Below are 13,531 nucleotides of genomic sequence, written 5' to 3' on the forward strand. Positions count from 1 at the left end.
TAGGCTGATGGTCCTTCTTGAGCATGTGATCAGCTGGTTTTGGTTGTCAGCAGCAAAATTGGTTGATCCACTCTGAGAAGGTGCTATTTAAGAGACTGAGCTGAATACAGCAGCTCAGACTGAGGAAGTCTCTCGGATGAGAGACGAAACGTTTCTACATTTTTTGTTGTTTTGCTTTGTTTTGTTTTTTTGAATGTCCAGAGGACCAGATTTAACTTTTTTAGATTTTTCTACCTGGATTATTGAGCATGCATCAGGATATCGTTCCTAACAGTTTCATGACGGAAATAGCTGTTACTACTCTGCCTGGTCTTACGTGGCGGAGCTGGACTCTTATATTGTCGATTCTCGTCTGTGATAAACAAGCCCTCATGGTGATCGAGTTTAGCTCCACTCCTAGATAAACAATCGTCTGGGCCGGGAGAATCAAGCTTTTTTTTCCAATTTATGGCGAAGCCCAGATTTAGCAGGTGTGATGTCAACACCTGAGGCTGTGCCGCTGCTTCCCGTCTGGAGCGTGACAGCAGCAACAGATCGTCTAGGTAAAATAAAACTCTGATCCCTGCTCTGTGTAACGGTTGTAGGGCCGTCTCCACATACTTTGAGAACGTACGAGGCGCAAGGGAATAACCGAACGGCAGCCTGTTATACTGGTACTGCATCCCTTGAAAGGAGAAGCGCAGAAATTTTCTACGTTTTGGGATGATCGGTATGTGGAAGTAGGCATCTTTCAGATCTATGGAAATAAACCAGTCGTTTCTCTGGATGTTGTCCAACAGTTGTCTGGTTGTCAACATGTGAAACGGTCTGTCCACGATCGCCTTGTTTAAAACTGACAAGTCCTAAATCGTTCTTGTTCCTCCGGTCCGTTTTGGAACCAGGAAGTAACGTGAGTAAAAACCTGTGTTTTCCTCTCCGTCGGGAACTCTGGAAATTACCTCTTTTACCAGAAGTTCCTGGACTTCTGTATTTAGGGATGAGACCTGGTCTGGTGATGCCAGGACCGTCTCTAAAACTCCTCGGAACGGAGGGGGTCGAGCTGCGAATTGTAGCGTGCAACCCCTGCTTATCAGCTTGGCCATCCATCTGTCTGGTGAGCATGTTCGCAGCCACTCCGCGTAACGTTTATGGATTGGGTGCGCGTTTAGGTGGTGCGTCATGTTTCTTACGGACGCCAGCCAGTCTACCGCCCCGACCGCCGTCATGCGCCGCGGAAGTGTGTTCCGCGTGACCCAATGCGAGGCTTCTTCAAAAGGGCTCTGAGCGCGCCTCTGTGCCGCGCTCAGGCTGCGGGTTCTCATTCATGTCTATGTGGACCAGCGTGTGTTGAGGAGAGGCGTGTGCGCCTTCATCCACGCGGCGCTGTTTGAGTGAAAACTGATGATGCTGCGGGAGCGCGCGTTTGACACCACTGCGGTGAGTCGCGTGCCGCTCCTGCTGAGAGCGAGGTTTCTCACTGGGCTCATTCTGCGGTCTCACATTTATGCTCATGCGAGCTGGCGAGCGCTGGGAAGCGGTGTGCGTGCCTTCATCAATGCTGCGCCGTTTGAGTGAAGGCTGCAGGTGCCGTGGGAGCACACGTTTGCTTCGGTGAGACGCGTGCCACTCCAGCTGAGAGCGAGGTTTTTCATTGGACTCATTCTGCGGTTTCACGTTTATGTTGATGTGAACAGACGAGCGCTGGGGAGCGGTGTGCGCGCCTTCATCAACGCCGCGCCGTTTGGGTGAATGCTGCCGACGCCGTGGGAGCGCGCGTTTGACACCGCTGCGGTGAGGCGTGTGCCGCTCATGCTGAGAGCGAGGTTTCTCTCTGGACTCGTTCTGTGGTCTCACATTTATGCTGATGCGAGCCGGCGAGCGCTGGGATGCGGTGTGCACGCTTTCATCAATGCAGCGCCGTTTGAGTGAAGGCTGCTGGCGTCGCGGGAGTGCGCGTTTGACACCGCTGCAGTGAGAAGTGTGCAGCTTGGGCTGAAAATGAGTTATTCCATCGGACTCGTTCTGTGGACCACATTCGCTTTCGACTGTTGTGTCAAGCAAGCGTCTCTTGTTTATTTTTGAGCAGCGGTGATTCTGAAAACCCTTTTTTAAGGACACCGGCTCGTTTTGTGTGGAGGAGTGTGCGGAGCCGCTGTGAGGTCATCCGAGCTGACAGACTGGCTAAAATCAGCCACTTTAATCATTGAATGATGTTCATGTTTTATTTCAGAACTCGTGTCATCTTTACACACATCCTCCACAAAACGTCATTTTTTGAATATTTTCTCCCGTGAGCTCTGCGGTTTGTTGACCCAGGGCGCCTCCTGTTGGCGATCTCTGAGAAAGCGCTGAACCGCTGGTTGCCGGGATGAGGAGGGCTGGTCTCTCATGGGCGAGGCTGGCGGCGGAGCGGGAAGACGCTGCTGCGGCTGTGGAACATCATTGTTGTTGTCTCTGCCCACGACGATCCTTCCAGCGGGCCAGGGGGGCGGGATGAGGCGTGCGACTTGATGAGATGGCTCACAGTCTCTGACACCTCCTCCGACTTTTTCGAGTTTTCCAGCATGCCCTTGAAATTGCTCCCGAACAAGCGCGTCCGTCGTGATGGGGTCCTCCTTCAGGTCTTTGTGCAGTTTCTCCGACAGGGAGGGGGAGTGACGGAGCCAGGTGGACCTCTGAATCATCGTCATCCACGCTGCAATTCGGGACAGGCAGACAGCAGAAGAGGTGCACATGTTGAAGATGACGTCAGACGCCTTGCAAAGGGAGCTCTTCATCTCCTCAAGCAAATCTGCATTCTCCAGCCTCTTTGAAACGCTGTACGCCAACAGCGCCACGTTGTTGTTTGCTGCGGCCGCCTGGAACGCACACTGGTGAGCTCGATTGGAGAGCGAAGTCACCGTCTGATCATGCTTCCCAAGAGGGACAGGACGCTGGTCCAACCTGGACAGCTTCACTCCGAAAGCTTCCGCCAGGCTCGGCTCCGGGGGGGGACAGAGGGAAAGTTCTGCTCGGTGAACCCTCCACTCTGGTGATGGGAGCGAAAGTGAAGACGGGCGCTCTCAATTTACCAGGACTGGCTGTTGCCTCATTCCAGTAGGACGCCACTGCTGGAAAACGGGGCCAGATGGGATCTGGATGGCGAGCCGGGGTGGAGCCAAACCTACCCGCTAGATCATTCGATCTGGGTGGGGGGGAAGAGAGGGACGGAAAGTCCCTTCGTGTCAGCAGCCTCCCGGCTCCGAGAGGAGGGCACCGATGGCAGGGAGCAATGTTGTGGCCGTTGAGGCGGGAAGGCCCGGAGGGGGTGAGCATCCGCTCAGCCCCCCTCGTTCCAACACTATGCTCTCCGGGAGGGAGTGAGCATCGGGGCTGCTGCTGACGTCGCCTGTCCCAGAGGAACCATCCGAATCACTCCGAGAGCTGGCGTCGAAGAAGTCCATGGCATCGTCCAGCGAACAGTCTCCCATCAGGGACAGGCAGTCCTCGACGTTAGCCTTGAACAAGGCTGCGCTCCTCTGCCTTTCCTTGGGAGGAAGGAGGTCACAGAGGTGGCAGGAGGAGGCGCGGGCGACGTGGCCGGGACCCAGGCATCCTTCGCAGGTGTTGTGCCGGTCAAAACTCAGCATGTAACCGGTCTTGCAGGATGGACACAGGCGGATGGCGTTGGTGCTGAACATCTTGTTGAAGGTCAGTGCTAGTCGTTTGCTGAAGAAAATTGGGAGCCGATTACCCGCTCTTAACGTAATTTATACGGACCAGGTGGGGCCCACGCAACAGGTGGGCGTGGACTAAACTTTTCAGTGCGATGCTTTGCACGACGGGATAAAACCCACTAAGCAACAGCTCTTAAAGGGCGAAGCCTATACAAAATAAAACTGCCTGCAGATGCTGTCCGATTCGTCCACCCAGACTTGGCTGGCCTCTCGGTTCCCCTGGGCTGTAGGACCGTCCAAATGCCGGGCAGAACTCCTCCCAGCAGTATGCCGAGCTCCTCGTTGCTGCTGACAGCCAACTGTAGGTGCCGAGGGACGACCCTGTCCTTCCGCTATCATGAGCCATGTTTCCTGCTAGTTCCAGGATCTCAGTGGTCAGGCACTCGAGCACAGCTGGCAGGTAGATGAGAATGCGTCCACTGAATATCCTTTTCAACTCATTTGAGATTTGGGGCTGTAGTTGAGATAATTTGAGCTTTTGAGGTGTTAATCAGCTGCTGTTGGTTGTAGAAAACTGCTTTGTTGCCATGGTTACACTTCATAACAAATGTCCAAAACTAAAAAAGTTCCATTAAAAATCCTTCCAGCTGCACAGCATTCGATATCAGAGGAAACAATCATCCCAAAAATGTGATTTACATCCAGAAAAAGAGGAATTAAAGTTTCCAAAAGCAAAATCTCAGAAAGAAAGTAACAGAGCTGCTCCAACATGCAGCCACCTTGAGCAGCGCAATTCTAGAACTTACAACACTCAGTTTTGTGATGTTGGTGATGGTACGCCTGCTGACTTGAGATGATGTAATTAATAAACAGTATAAATAGCAGTAAAATGCTTTATTAAAGCTTGTTTTACATTTACATATTTTATAATAAATTGTTTGGTAATTTATTTTACAATTAACACTTATTTTGTCATCTATTATGATTTTAACTAGAAGCAGTTTAATTTAAATTAACATTTTAATCAATGAATTACAGTTTTACAATAGCTGTCAGGTTACAAGCACAATCAACTCAGTTATCCAGGTACTTGGTTGCCATAAAACAATAAAAAAAAAAAGAAAGACAAATAGAACAATTATATTCAGGTCTGTCTTGTAAATGAGTCCTTGTGGCTCAATGGGACTAACCTGTTTAAATAAAGTTTGAATGAATATCTTCTACAGAAATTAAGAATTCATCCCAGATGATCTAAGGTAAGTTGGAGCAGATCTGAACTGCTGGCATGGAGGACAAGATAGAGCATTATCATGCTGCTTGCAGAGAACATCAGAAATAGCTTTATAACAGGTGTTACTCTGTTTTGTTTACGTGTGTAACGTTATTATAAAACACTGTTGACATGGCTATATTGATCATTGTATTGCATAGATATTTTTTTCTAAGAAATATGTGTTTGCAGTCTCGTTTCCCTCTATAATTTAATGATAAAATCTCGTTTCACTCTAAAATTTAATGATAAATGTATCTGCCGCGTTTAAAAATGCTTTGATAAAATGCTTTGATAAAATGCATAGTCTGTGAAATAATTAGTAATCCTTGAAGTAATCGGTTCGTTACTGCTCAGTAATTACCAAAAGTCGCCAGGCAAACTAAGAAAAGTCAATTTTTGTGTTATGTCAAGCCAGTAGCCGCTCAAAATTACAACTAATTGACTTTTATGAATGTGAATGTTTCTGTAAAGTGCCCTGAGACAACTTTGTTGTGATTTGGCGCTATATAAATAAACTGAATTGAATTGAATTCAAACTGACTGACAGTGATGAACTGTTTGGAACTATTGAGAGCTGCATGAACCACGTGACCGCGTATCGGCGAGTTCAAAGAGTGTCACAACTCTCTCTCTCTCTATGGTGCTGGTCCTGCAGCCCTGAGGGACTCCTCCAGAGCAGCAGCAGCACCTGACTCTTTGTTCTCCTCCTCTGTCCACCTCATCAATGCCTCATGTTCTGTGTTGTAGTTTAACAGGAAGTGTTTTACAAGGTTTGTTGTGTTGCCACAGCTCTTTACAGATTTTCCACAAACCTCACAAACCACTTCTTGGCTGTTTTTGGAGATGAAATAGCTCCACACACGACTATGTTTATGCTCCACCGTTGTGTCTACAGACTGAGACACTGAGTGACTTACGAGCAGTGTGCTGCTCCGCTTACACGCATTGTGCACTCACCTAGGCGGAAGAAAAAGTAGTTCCCACCAACTGCGTTTCATTTAGACAAGATCTCAATTGTTACTTTCTACCATCTTCCTGTTAATGTATGCATTACCTGAAATAACTGACGTATCAAAAGTATTGATCGTTTGATTTAAGAATTGATTGTAGAGCGCAAAGTTCTGGTATATTTTAGTATCGATCTGTACATCACTAATCACTGGTGACGTGTAGATAAAAAACTGATCACTTTTTTATCACCCTGCTTCTTGTGTGCAGCTCAGTCACCATGCTGGATTGATGTTATTTGTGAGAATTGTTTAAATACAAAGATTCTGTTAAATAATGCATGTGTGAACAGTTACAGATCCAGTTCAAGTCAGGTTCTGTATGTAGAGCCACACTGATTAAATTCACAACAAAAAAGGCATCTCTGTTTACAGAGAAGATAAACATTTTAAATAATTTTCTATACAATCAAGTTTTTTTTAAATTAATTTTATAAATGTCCATTTCATTTGTGGTTTAGTTTAGTTATAAATGCTTGTGTTGAAAATCAAAAGACGGAGGTATTCTGCTGAAGAAACCAGCAGATAACATCAAATCTTCATTTCAATTCACTCAGTAAAGAGCTCTAAAGTAGCTGGCTATAAATACTTGCTGAAAGAGAGGAAAACACAAAGTTAACGTCAATATGGTTGGTGTTCGCATTAGCTCACGCTTGAAGCAGAACTAAAGGTTCACTTGAGCCAGCCAACAGGATATACAAACCGGATTCCAAAAAAGTTGGGACATTAAACAAATAGTGAATGAAAACTGAATGCAACGATGTGGAGATGGCAAATGTCAATATTTTTTCGTAATATAACATAGATGACAGATCAAAAGTTTAATCTGAGTAAATGTAACATTTTAAAGGAAAAATATGTTGATTCAAAATTTCACAGTGTCAACAAATCCCAAAATAGTTGGGTCAAGTAGCAATAAGTGACTGGAAAAAGGAAATTGAGCATATAACGAACAGCTGGAAGACCAATTAACACTAATTAGGTCAATTGACAACATGATTGGGTATAAAAAGAGCTTCTCAGGGTGTCAGTGTCTCTCAGAAGCCAAGATGGTAAGAGGATCACCAATTCCACCATTGTTGCGCAGAAAGATAGTGCAGCAATACCAGAATGGTGTTACCCAGCGTAAAATAGCAAAGACTTTTAATTTATCATCAACCGTGCATAACATCATCAAAAGATTTAGAGAATCTGGAACAATCGCTGTGCATAAGTGTCGAGGCCGTAAAACTCTACTGGATGCTCGTGATCTCCGGGCCCTTAAACGTCACTGCACTTCAAGCAGGAATGCCACTGTCAAGGAAATAACAGAATGGGCTCAGGAATACTTCCAGAAAGCATTGTCAGTGAACACAATCCACCGTGCCATCTGCCGTTGCCAGCTGAAGAAACTCTACAGTGCAAAGAGGAAGCCATTTCTAAGCATGCTCCACAAGCTCAGACGTTTGCACTGGGCCAGAGGTCATTTAAAACGGAGTGTGGCAAAATGGAAGACTGTTCTGTGGTCAGATAAGTCACAATTTGAAGTTCTTTATGGAACACTGGGACGCCATGTCATCCGGACCAGAGAGGACAAGGATAGCCCAAGTTGTTATCAATGCTCTGTTCAGAAGCCTGCATCACTGATGGTATGGGGTTGCATGAGCGCTTGTGGCATGGGCAGCTTGCATGTCTGGAACCAGAGAGGACAAGGATAGCCCAAGTTGTTATCAACGCTCTGTTTAGAAGCCTGCATCACTGATGGTATGGGGTTGCATGAGCGCTTGTGGCATGGGCAGCTTGCATGTCTGGAAAGGCACCATTAATGCAGAGAACTATGTTCAGGTTCTAGAACAACATATGCTCCCATCTAGACGTCATCTCTTTCAGGGAAGACCCTGCATTTTTCCACACGATAATGGCAGACCACATTCTGCAGCAATCACAACATCATGGATACGTAGGAGAAGGATCCGGGTACTGAAATGGCCAGCCTGCAGTCCAGATGTTTCACCTATAGAGAACATTTGGCGCATCATAAAGAGGAAGGTGCGACAAAGAAGGCCCAAGACGATTGAACAGTTAGAGGCCTGTATTAGACATGAATGGGAGAGCATTCCTAGTTCTAAACTTGAGAAACTGGTCTCCTCTGTCCCCAGACATCTGTTGAGTGTTGTAAGAAGAAGGGGGGATGCCACACAGGTGTAAAAATGGACTTGTCCCAACTTTTTTGGGATTTGTTGACGCCATGAAATTTGGAAACAACAGATTTTTCCCTTAAAATTATACATTCTCTCAGTTTAAACTTTTGATCTGTGATTTGTGTTATATTCTGAATAAAATATTAGATGTTGTCACTTCCACATCATTACATTCAGTTTTTATTCATAATTTGTTTAGTGTCCCAACTTTTTTTTAATCCGGTTTGTATTAGAATTTGTCTTCGTTTCTAGTTTTAGATTGTCTAATAGAAAAATATGTCATCATCTTTTGGACAGATTTTAAGTGTAATCACTTCATGTACATCTATAACTGATAAACCTTTGGAGTCAACCCAGTTTAAGATGGCTACCACAGGTAACTGACCTTAGCTAACACAAAAATTGCTTTACACTTAACTTTGTATGACATCTCTCAGTAACCTCGAGAGGTTCTGCTCCAACTTTTTCATTTCTCATCTCTAGACGACCTTAGTTTAAAACTCTGGTATAAAAGGTGGTGATACTAAGCCTTTAATTGATTTATTACAATTTGCACTTGTTTCAGTAAGACTGCAGCATGCTGACTCAGTTGGTAGAGATGTTGCCTCTCAGTGAGAAGGTCGTCAGTTCAAATCCCGGCCCGGGACCTTTCTGGGTGAAGTTTGCATGTTCTCTCCGTGCATGCGTGAGGTTTCTCCAGGTACTCTGGTTTCCTCCCACACACTAAAAACATGCATGTTAGGCTGATTGGTAACTCTAAATTGTCCTTAGGTGTGAGTGAGAGTGTGAATGGTTGTTTGTCTCGTTTGTCTCTATGTATCCCTGTGATAGACTGGAGACCTGTCCAGGGTGTCCCCCGCCTCTCACAGAGTAATAGCTGAATATGGACACCAGTGACCCCGTGACATGAAAAGGAAGATGTGGGTAAAGTGGATGGATGGATGGATGGATGGATGGTTTGTTTGTTTGCTCGTTGGGTGGTTTTGTTGGCTGGTTCTTTCGTTTGTTGGTTTGTTTGTTCAGTATGTCCAATGTCTCTGTGAAAATGTTTTCATAAACTCAGGGTTTAAAGCGCTCCGGCCGGGTGCCGAATTTCCGACTTGAGAGCGAGACAGCCCTCTGGTCCACCTCAACTTAACTTTAGTTGATAGATAAGGATTACATCCAATCACATTGAAGCTCGTGTTGTCTTGACCAATTACTAACAGGAAGGCGAGTCTTAGAAAAGCAAGTGTGTATGTGGCTTCGCAGTGAAATCAATGCAGAAGATGGAGTTCGTCGCACCGGGATAAAATGTAGTTTTGCTGGAGAAACAAGTGGCGCTCTGCCTTCTCCATAACAGGAGGTGATGCCTCCTCCTACTCAAGTGTCCGGCGCCTCCTACTCTGACTGATGATGTGTCCCCTTTGGAGCAAATTGAAGCTCAGGCATGTGGATCAAATGACTGATTTCAGTCTCTAGTAGGTGTTTTGCTTACCCGAGTGAGGTAGACACAGGACATGTGTCACACCCTCACTGCAGCCTTTCTCCTCCATGGGGTCTAAAACTAATTCTGAGACTCGGGTATTACCTGTAGCTGATTTTTCAGGACAGTCTAGTTCAAGGCTGTGTTGAGATGATTCACCCAGGCTGTTAACTACCTCCGATCCTTGCACCACACCCAAAGTCTCACCTCGTGCCTCACCCGATCTAGCAGCTGGAGTGGGGACGTTTAGCAAACGAGGAAGCGCAAGTTAACGGTAGCTCATCTCCTGATTTAGCATTGCAATTGTTAACCGATCTGGCTTTGTTTATAATCTAGGCGCAAGACTCTTGCGTTCATGAGTTCATGACCGTAGTGAGAGTAGGAACGTAGACCGACCGGTAAACAGAGCTTCTCTTTACAAGTCGGCTCCCTTTTTACCACAATGGACCAACACAGTCCACAGTACTGTGGAAGCTGCACCGATCCATCGGTCATTGTTTTTATAATTCTTTGGCGTTTAAATTACAGCCTCCTCTGTCTCATAATCTGTTACCACACAGTTTAAACTGTCACAAATCTCAACATTCATGTCTGGATACATTTCCCCAGTTGTCTAAGAATCTGTCATTTCTACTGTTGATTAAAAATATTTGTCATATCTTGTTGCTGCTGACATTGCAAACATGTTTGTATGGTAACGGCACCGATCCAAGGTGGCAACAAGGTCTCAAACTACAACAAAACGTTGTAATGAAGTCATGGTTTAACCAGTTAGTCGTCTGACCAGCAATCATCCAAAACTTTTAGCTTAAAGGAAAAAGTAAAATATATTTTAAACACTTGTGGTGGTATTTTCTGACAGAACGTGATAAATATTGAGTTTGCTTTGCCCTGTCAGACTCGGAAGACGGCTGCCTGGCTGGCTGAGAACCTAACTAAAGACGGCCACCAGGTGGCGCTGCTGAATGGAGAAATGGCGGTGGAGCAGAGAGCGGCTGTGATCGAACGCTTCAGGAGCGGTAAAGAAAAGGTGCTCGTCACCACAAACGTGTGTTCCCGAGGTAAGACGCCCAGATCATTTCCTCCTGTACGCCGACGGCTGAACTTCAAATGACATGTCTTCTCGTGCGGGGGCAGGAATCGATGTGGAGCAGGTGACCCTTGTGGTCAACTTTGACCTCCCCATGGACCTGGAGGGAAACGCCGACAACGAGACGTACCTGCATCGGATCGGCCGCTCGGGACGCTTCGGCAAGCGTGGGTTTGCTGTGAACATGGTGGACAGCAAACACAGCATGGATATCATCAGCCAAATCGAGAGGCATTTCAGTCAGTATTCAAAATGTTCTCCATGTTGGAAACTAATTTGCTCTGATCCTAACGTTGTTTGTTTGTTTACAGACAGGAAGATAACTAAACTGGACACTGCCAATACTGATGAAATGGAGTTGCTGCTAAACTGATTTTTTTGTTTGTTTGTTTTTTGCTGAACTCAGTTCCCACCATTTAACATGTCTTGAGTTGTTTTCAAATATTTTTGTTTTTTGTTTATAAATGCATGATGGCTGTGTCAAACTGGATTTCTGGAGTTAATTTGTGACCTTTTTTATTTGTGTTTGAAAATGCACATGAATGTTTTCCAGTGGTGTTTGGTTATCTAAAGTAAAAGTCTGAAATGATCAAGGATAAACTTTGGTCAAATATCTTTAGTACTTGAGCATTTAAAGGTTGGAAGGTCTTCAGCTGATGTTAGCTTCTGGATCACCTCAGAGCAACAAAATGACCCAAAGAGTGAAATGTAAAAGCAAACTTGATTTCTGAAACGTGTTCAGGCTGTCTGTGGGCAGCGTTTACTCATGGGCTGGACAACGGTTCAGTTGTGTTCAAACTTTGTGAGCAGTAGTTTGGTTTGGGGTGCTGAGGTACAGGATGTCAGTGGACATTCATAAAACGTTTGTTTTCGCACACACCCTTCATATCCACAAAACGCACACAAAGCTCGTGGGAAACCTGTCCACTGCAGTATACAGCACCGCACAGGTTTCTTCCTGCCAGAGTCTCCGCTCCGTCCCTGCATCTGTCGTTTGTCCACAGATCCATCATGGAGCGTGCCACACATTCAGACTCCTCCATAAACGATGTCTGCACGATTTCCATCCATGAGTTTTTGGACATTTGACTCGTGTGAAGAGTCGTACAGCTGACGAACATGCCCACAAACTTTTGACCACACAATACTTGGTGCATACACACATTAGAAAAAGTTTGGCCTTGTGTCGAAGGGGCGAAGCTAATCCGAGAACAAAATGACATGATTTCTGTCACGCAACTACGTCAACGAGAAGATTTCAAGGAGTGTTCAGGGCCACGATTACAGTTTGAGGTTCCATTAGATGTTCAGAATTTGAAGCATCCAGTGAGTATTTCACTGCATTTACAGTCTTCATCAGGGCGTTCATGACTGAAAGCAGGACAGCAAACATGGCGTGTCAGCGCATTCCAAATCTTTTATTTGATTTAATTTAAATTAACATATGAGAAGAAGGCAGCAAAAACATCTGAATCTTCCTGCAATCATACAAACAGAAATGATAAAAGTTCCTCCATTTGACTGACTTCAATAAAACTTGTCAACACATTTAACGTTCTGATAAATATTAAATCGTGCCGCTTTAATAAAAACGCAGAGACTCCATTGTCCAGAGGAGCAGCAGTAGGGACTCGTGGTCCTCCCATCAGGAGCTTCTCTGACAGATGCACAGCAGGCACTTGTTGGGATGCTGCACTGCTGCAGGCTCAGGTTCATGTCTATGAAGTTCCTGCAGGGCACTTCGGCGGTCTGCATGAAAACTTGTGGTTCGGAACGGCTCTCTGGTCTCGACCTGACCGCCACAAGCAAAGAGATACCTGCGGCGCGTGTGTGAGAGCTGCGAGCAGAGGTGTCCATTGCTCCTCCTGTCCTCATCACACAGGCTGAGCTGGGACATGTCTTTATCCAGCTCCTTCCCTGGACTCTATGGAGGGAAGGACTCTGTACCTGTTTAGGGCCTGCGGCGGTGCAGCACCTGCAGACCTCCATCTTCACTCCTCCAACTCTGGGCCTGACGGAGCTCGGGCTGAGAGCGCGAGGAGACTTCTGTCTATCTGCCTGCTGACGACACACTCCGGGGACGTTTACTGGCTGTCTGAATAAGTCAGTAAGCTCTTTATGGCGGCTCTGCTTTGTCCCCTGGACGACTTGAGTCTTGTAGGGAACATAGATTCTTTGCCATCGAGCAGTTAATCACGTTTAGCTGCAGACATTAGCAAAAATAATAGTTATAACTACTTTAAGCTTCAAGTTGTAAACCAGTTAGGTAAAATGCTAGAAATTAAAACAGTTATATACTAAGTTTCCTTTACTTTCCACAATCTAACGGGTGTGATTGGGACCCTTCTCTTTCAATGGTGTGGTGTGTCCCTTCTCGTATCAATGGCATCGTCGTTGTCGTAGCAACTCGGCTAAACTCATCGGCTCTAGAGTGATACCTAGTGGTAAAGGTCTGCAACTGCAGCTAATATTTTGAGTTTTAACCCCGACTACTTTTACATAACACTTCTACACGTTTCAGAAAAACAAAAACATCACATTATTTGAACTTTGCGTCATTTCATCATTTTACAAGTCACCAAACAACACCTGAGTGTTATAATAATTTTTATTTTAGTTCAAATGGCGTGTTTATTTAAATATGTCAGTTTCAGACAGAAGTTCAGACTAACAAAAAAAACTTAATGAGAAAAAACGACAATCAAAAAAACATTTTCACAGCAATGTATAGATTGTTCTGTAGTACATCTATTAAAAAATACCAGCAAAAAAATAATTCAGCTGCCATATTTGTATACATATTTTATAAACATTACAGTGTTTTTTTATTTACTTAAGATAATTAACTTACCAGCGCATTTGTGGATATAAATTGATATCA

At 45.2% G+C, this 13,531-nt stretch overlaps 2 protein-coding genes across 3 annotated transcripts in view; one reads left to right on the top strand and one right to left on the bottom strand.

Moving 5' to 3' along the window:
• LOC119416710 (ATP-dependent RNA helicase DDX19B) overlaps positions 1 to 11,023 on the top strand; it is a 36,863-nt gene extending 25,840 nt beyond the window's left edge. Inside the window, exons 9-11 of one of the 2 annotated variants that reach the window (XM_037683892.1) lie at positions 10,459 to 10,621; positions 10,698 to 10,889; positions 10,962 to 11,023. In XM_037683892.1, the coding sequence (XP_037539820.1) occupies positions 10,459 to 10,621; positions 10,698 to 10,889; positions 10,962 to 11,023 (417 nt within the window). Of the gene's footprint in view, positions 1 to 10,458; positions 10,622 to 10,697; positions 10,894 to 10,961 lie in introns of both variants that reach the window. The other variant, XM_037683893.1, reaches the window with a different exon arrangement.
• Positions 11,024 to 11,908: 885 nt separating this feature from the next.
• On the bottom strand, positions 11,909 to 12,818 carry ubxn10 (UBX domain protein 10). Its single transcript, XM_037683799.1, is given in 4 exon segments — positions 11,909 to 12,021; positions 12,330 to 12,504; positions 12,506 to 12,572; positions 12,574 to 12,818. Coding segments are annotated over 4 exon segments (600 nt in total).
• Positions 12,819 to 13,531: the final 713 nt, after the last annotated feature.

Source organism: Nematolebias whitei, chromosome 11, assembly GCF_014905685.2.
Source record: "Nematolebias whitei isolate Nwh7 chromosome 11, NemWhi1, whole genome shotgun sequence".
Classification (NCBI taxonomy): Eukaryota; Metazoa; Chordata; class Actinopteri; order Cyprinodontiformes; family Rivulidae; genus Nematolebias; species Nematolebias whitei.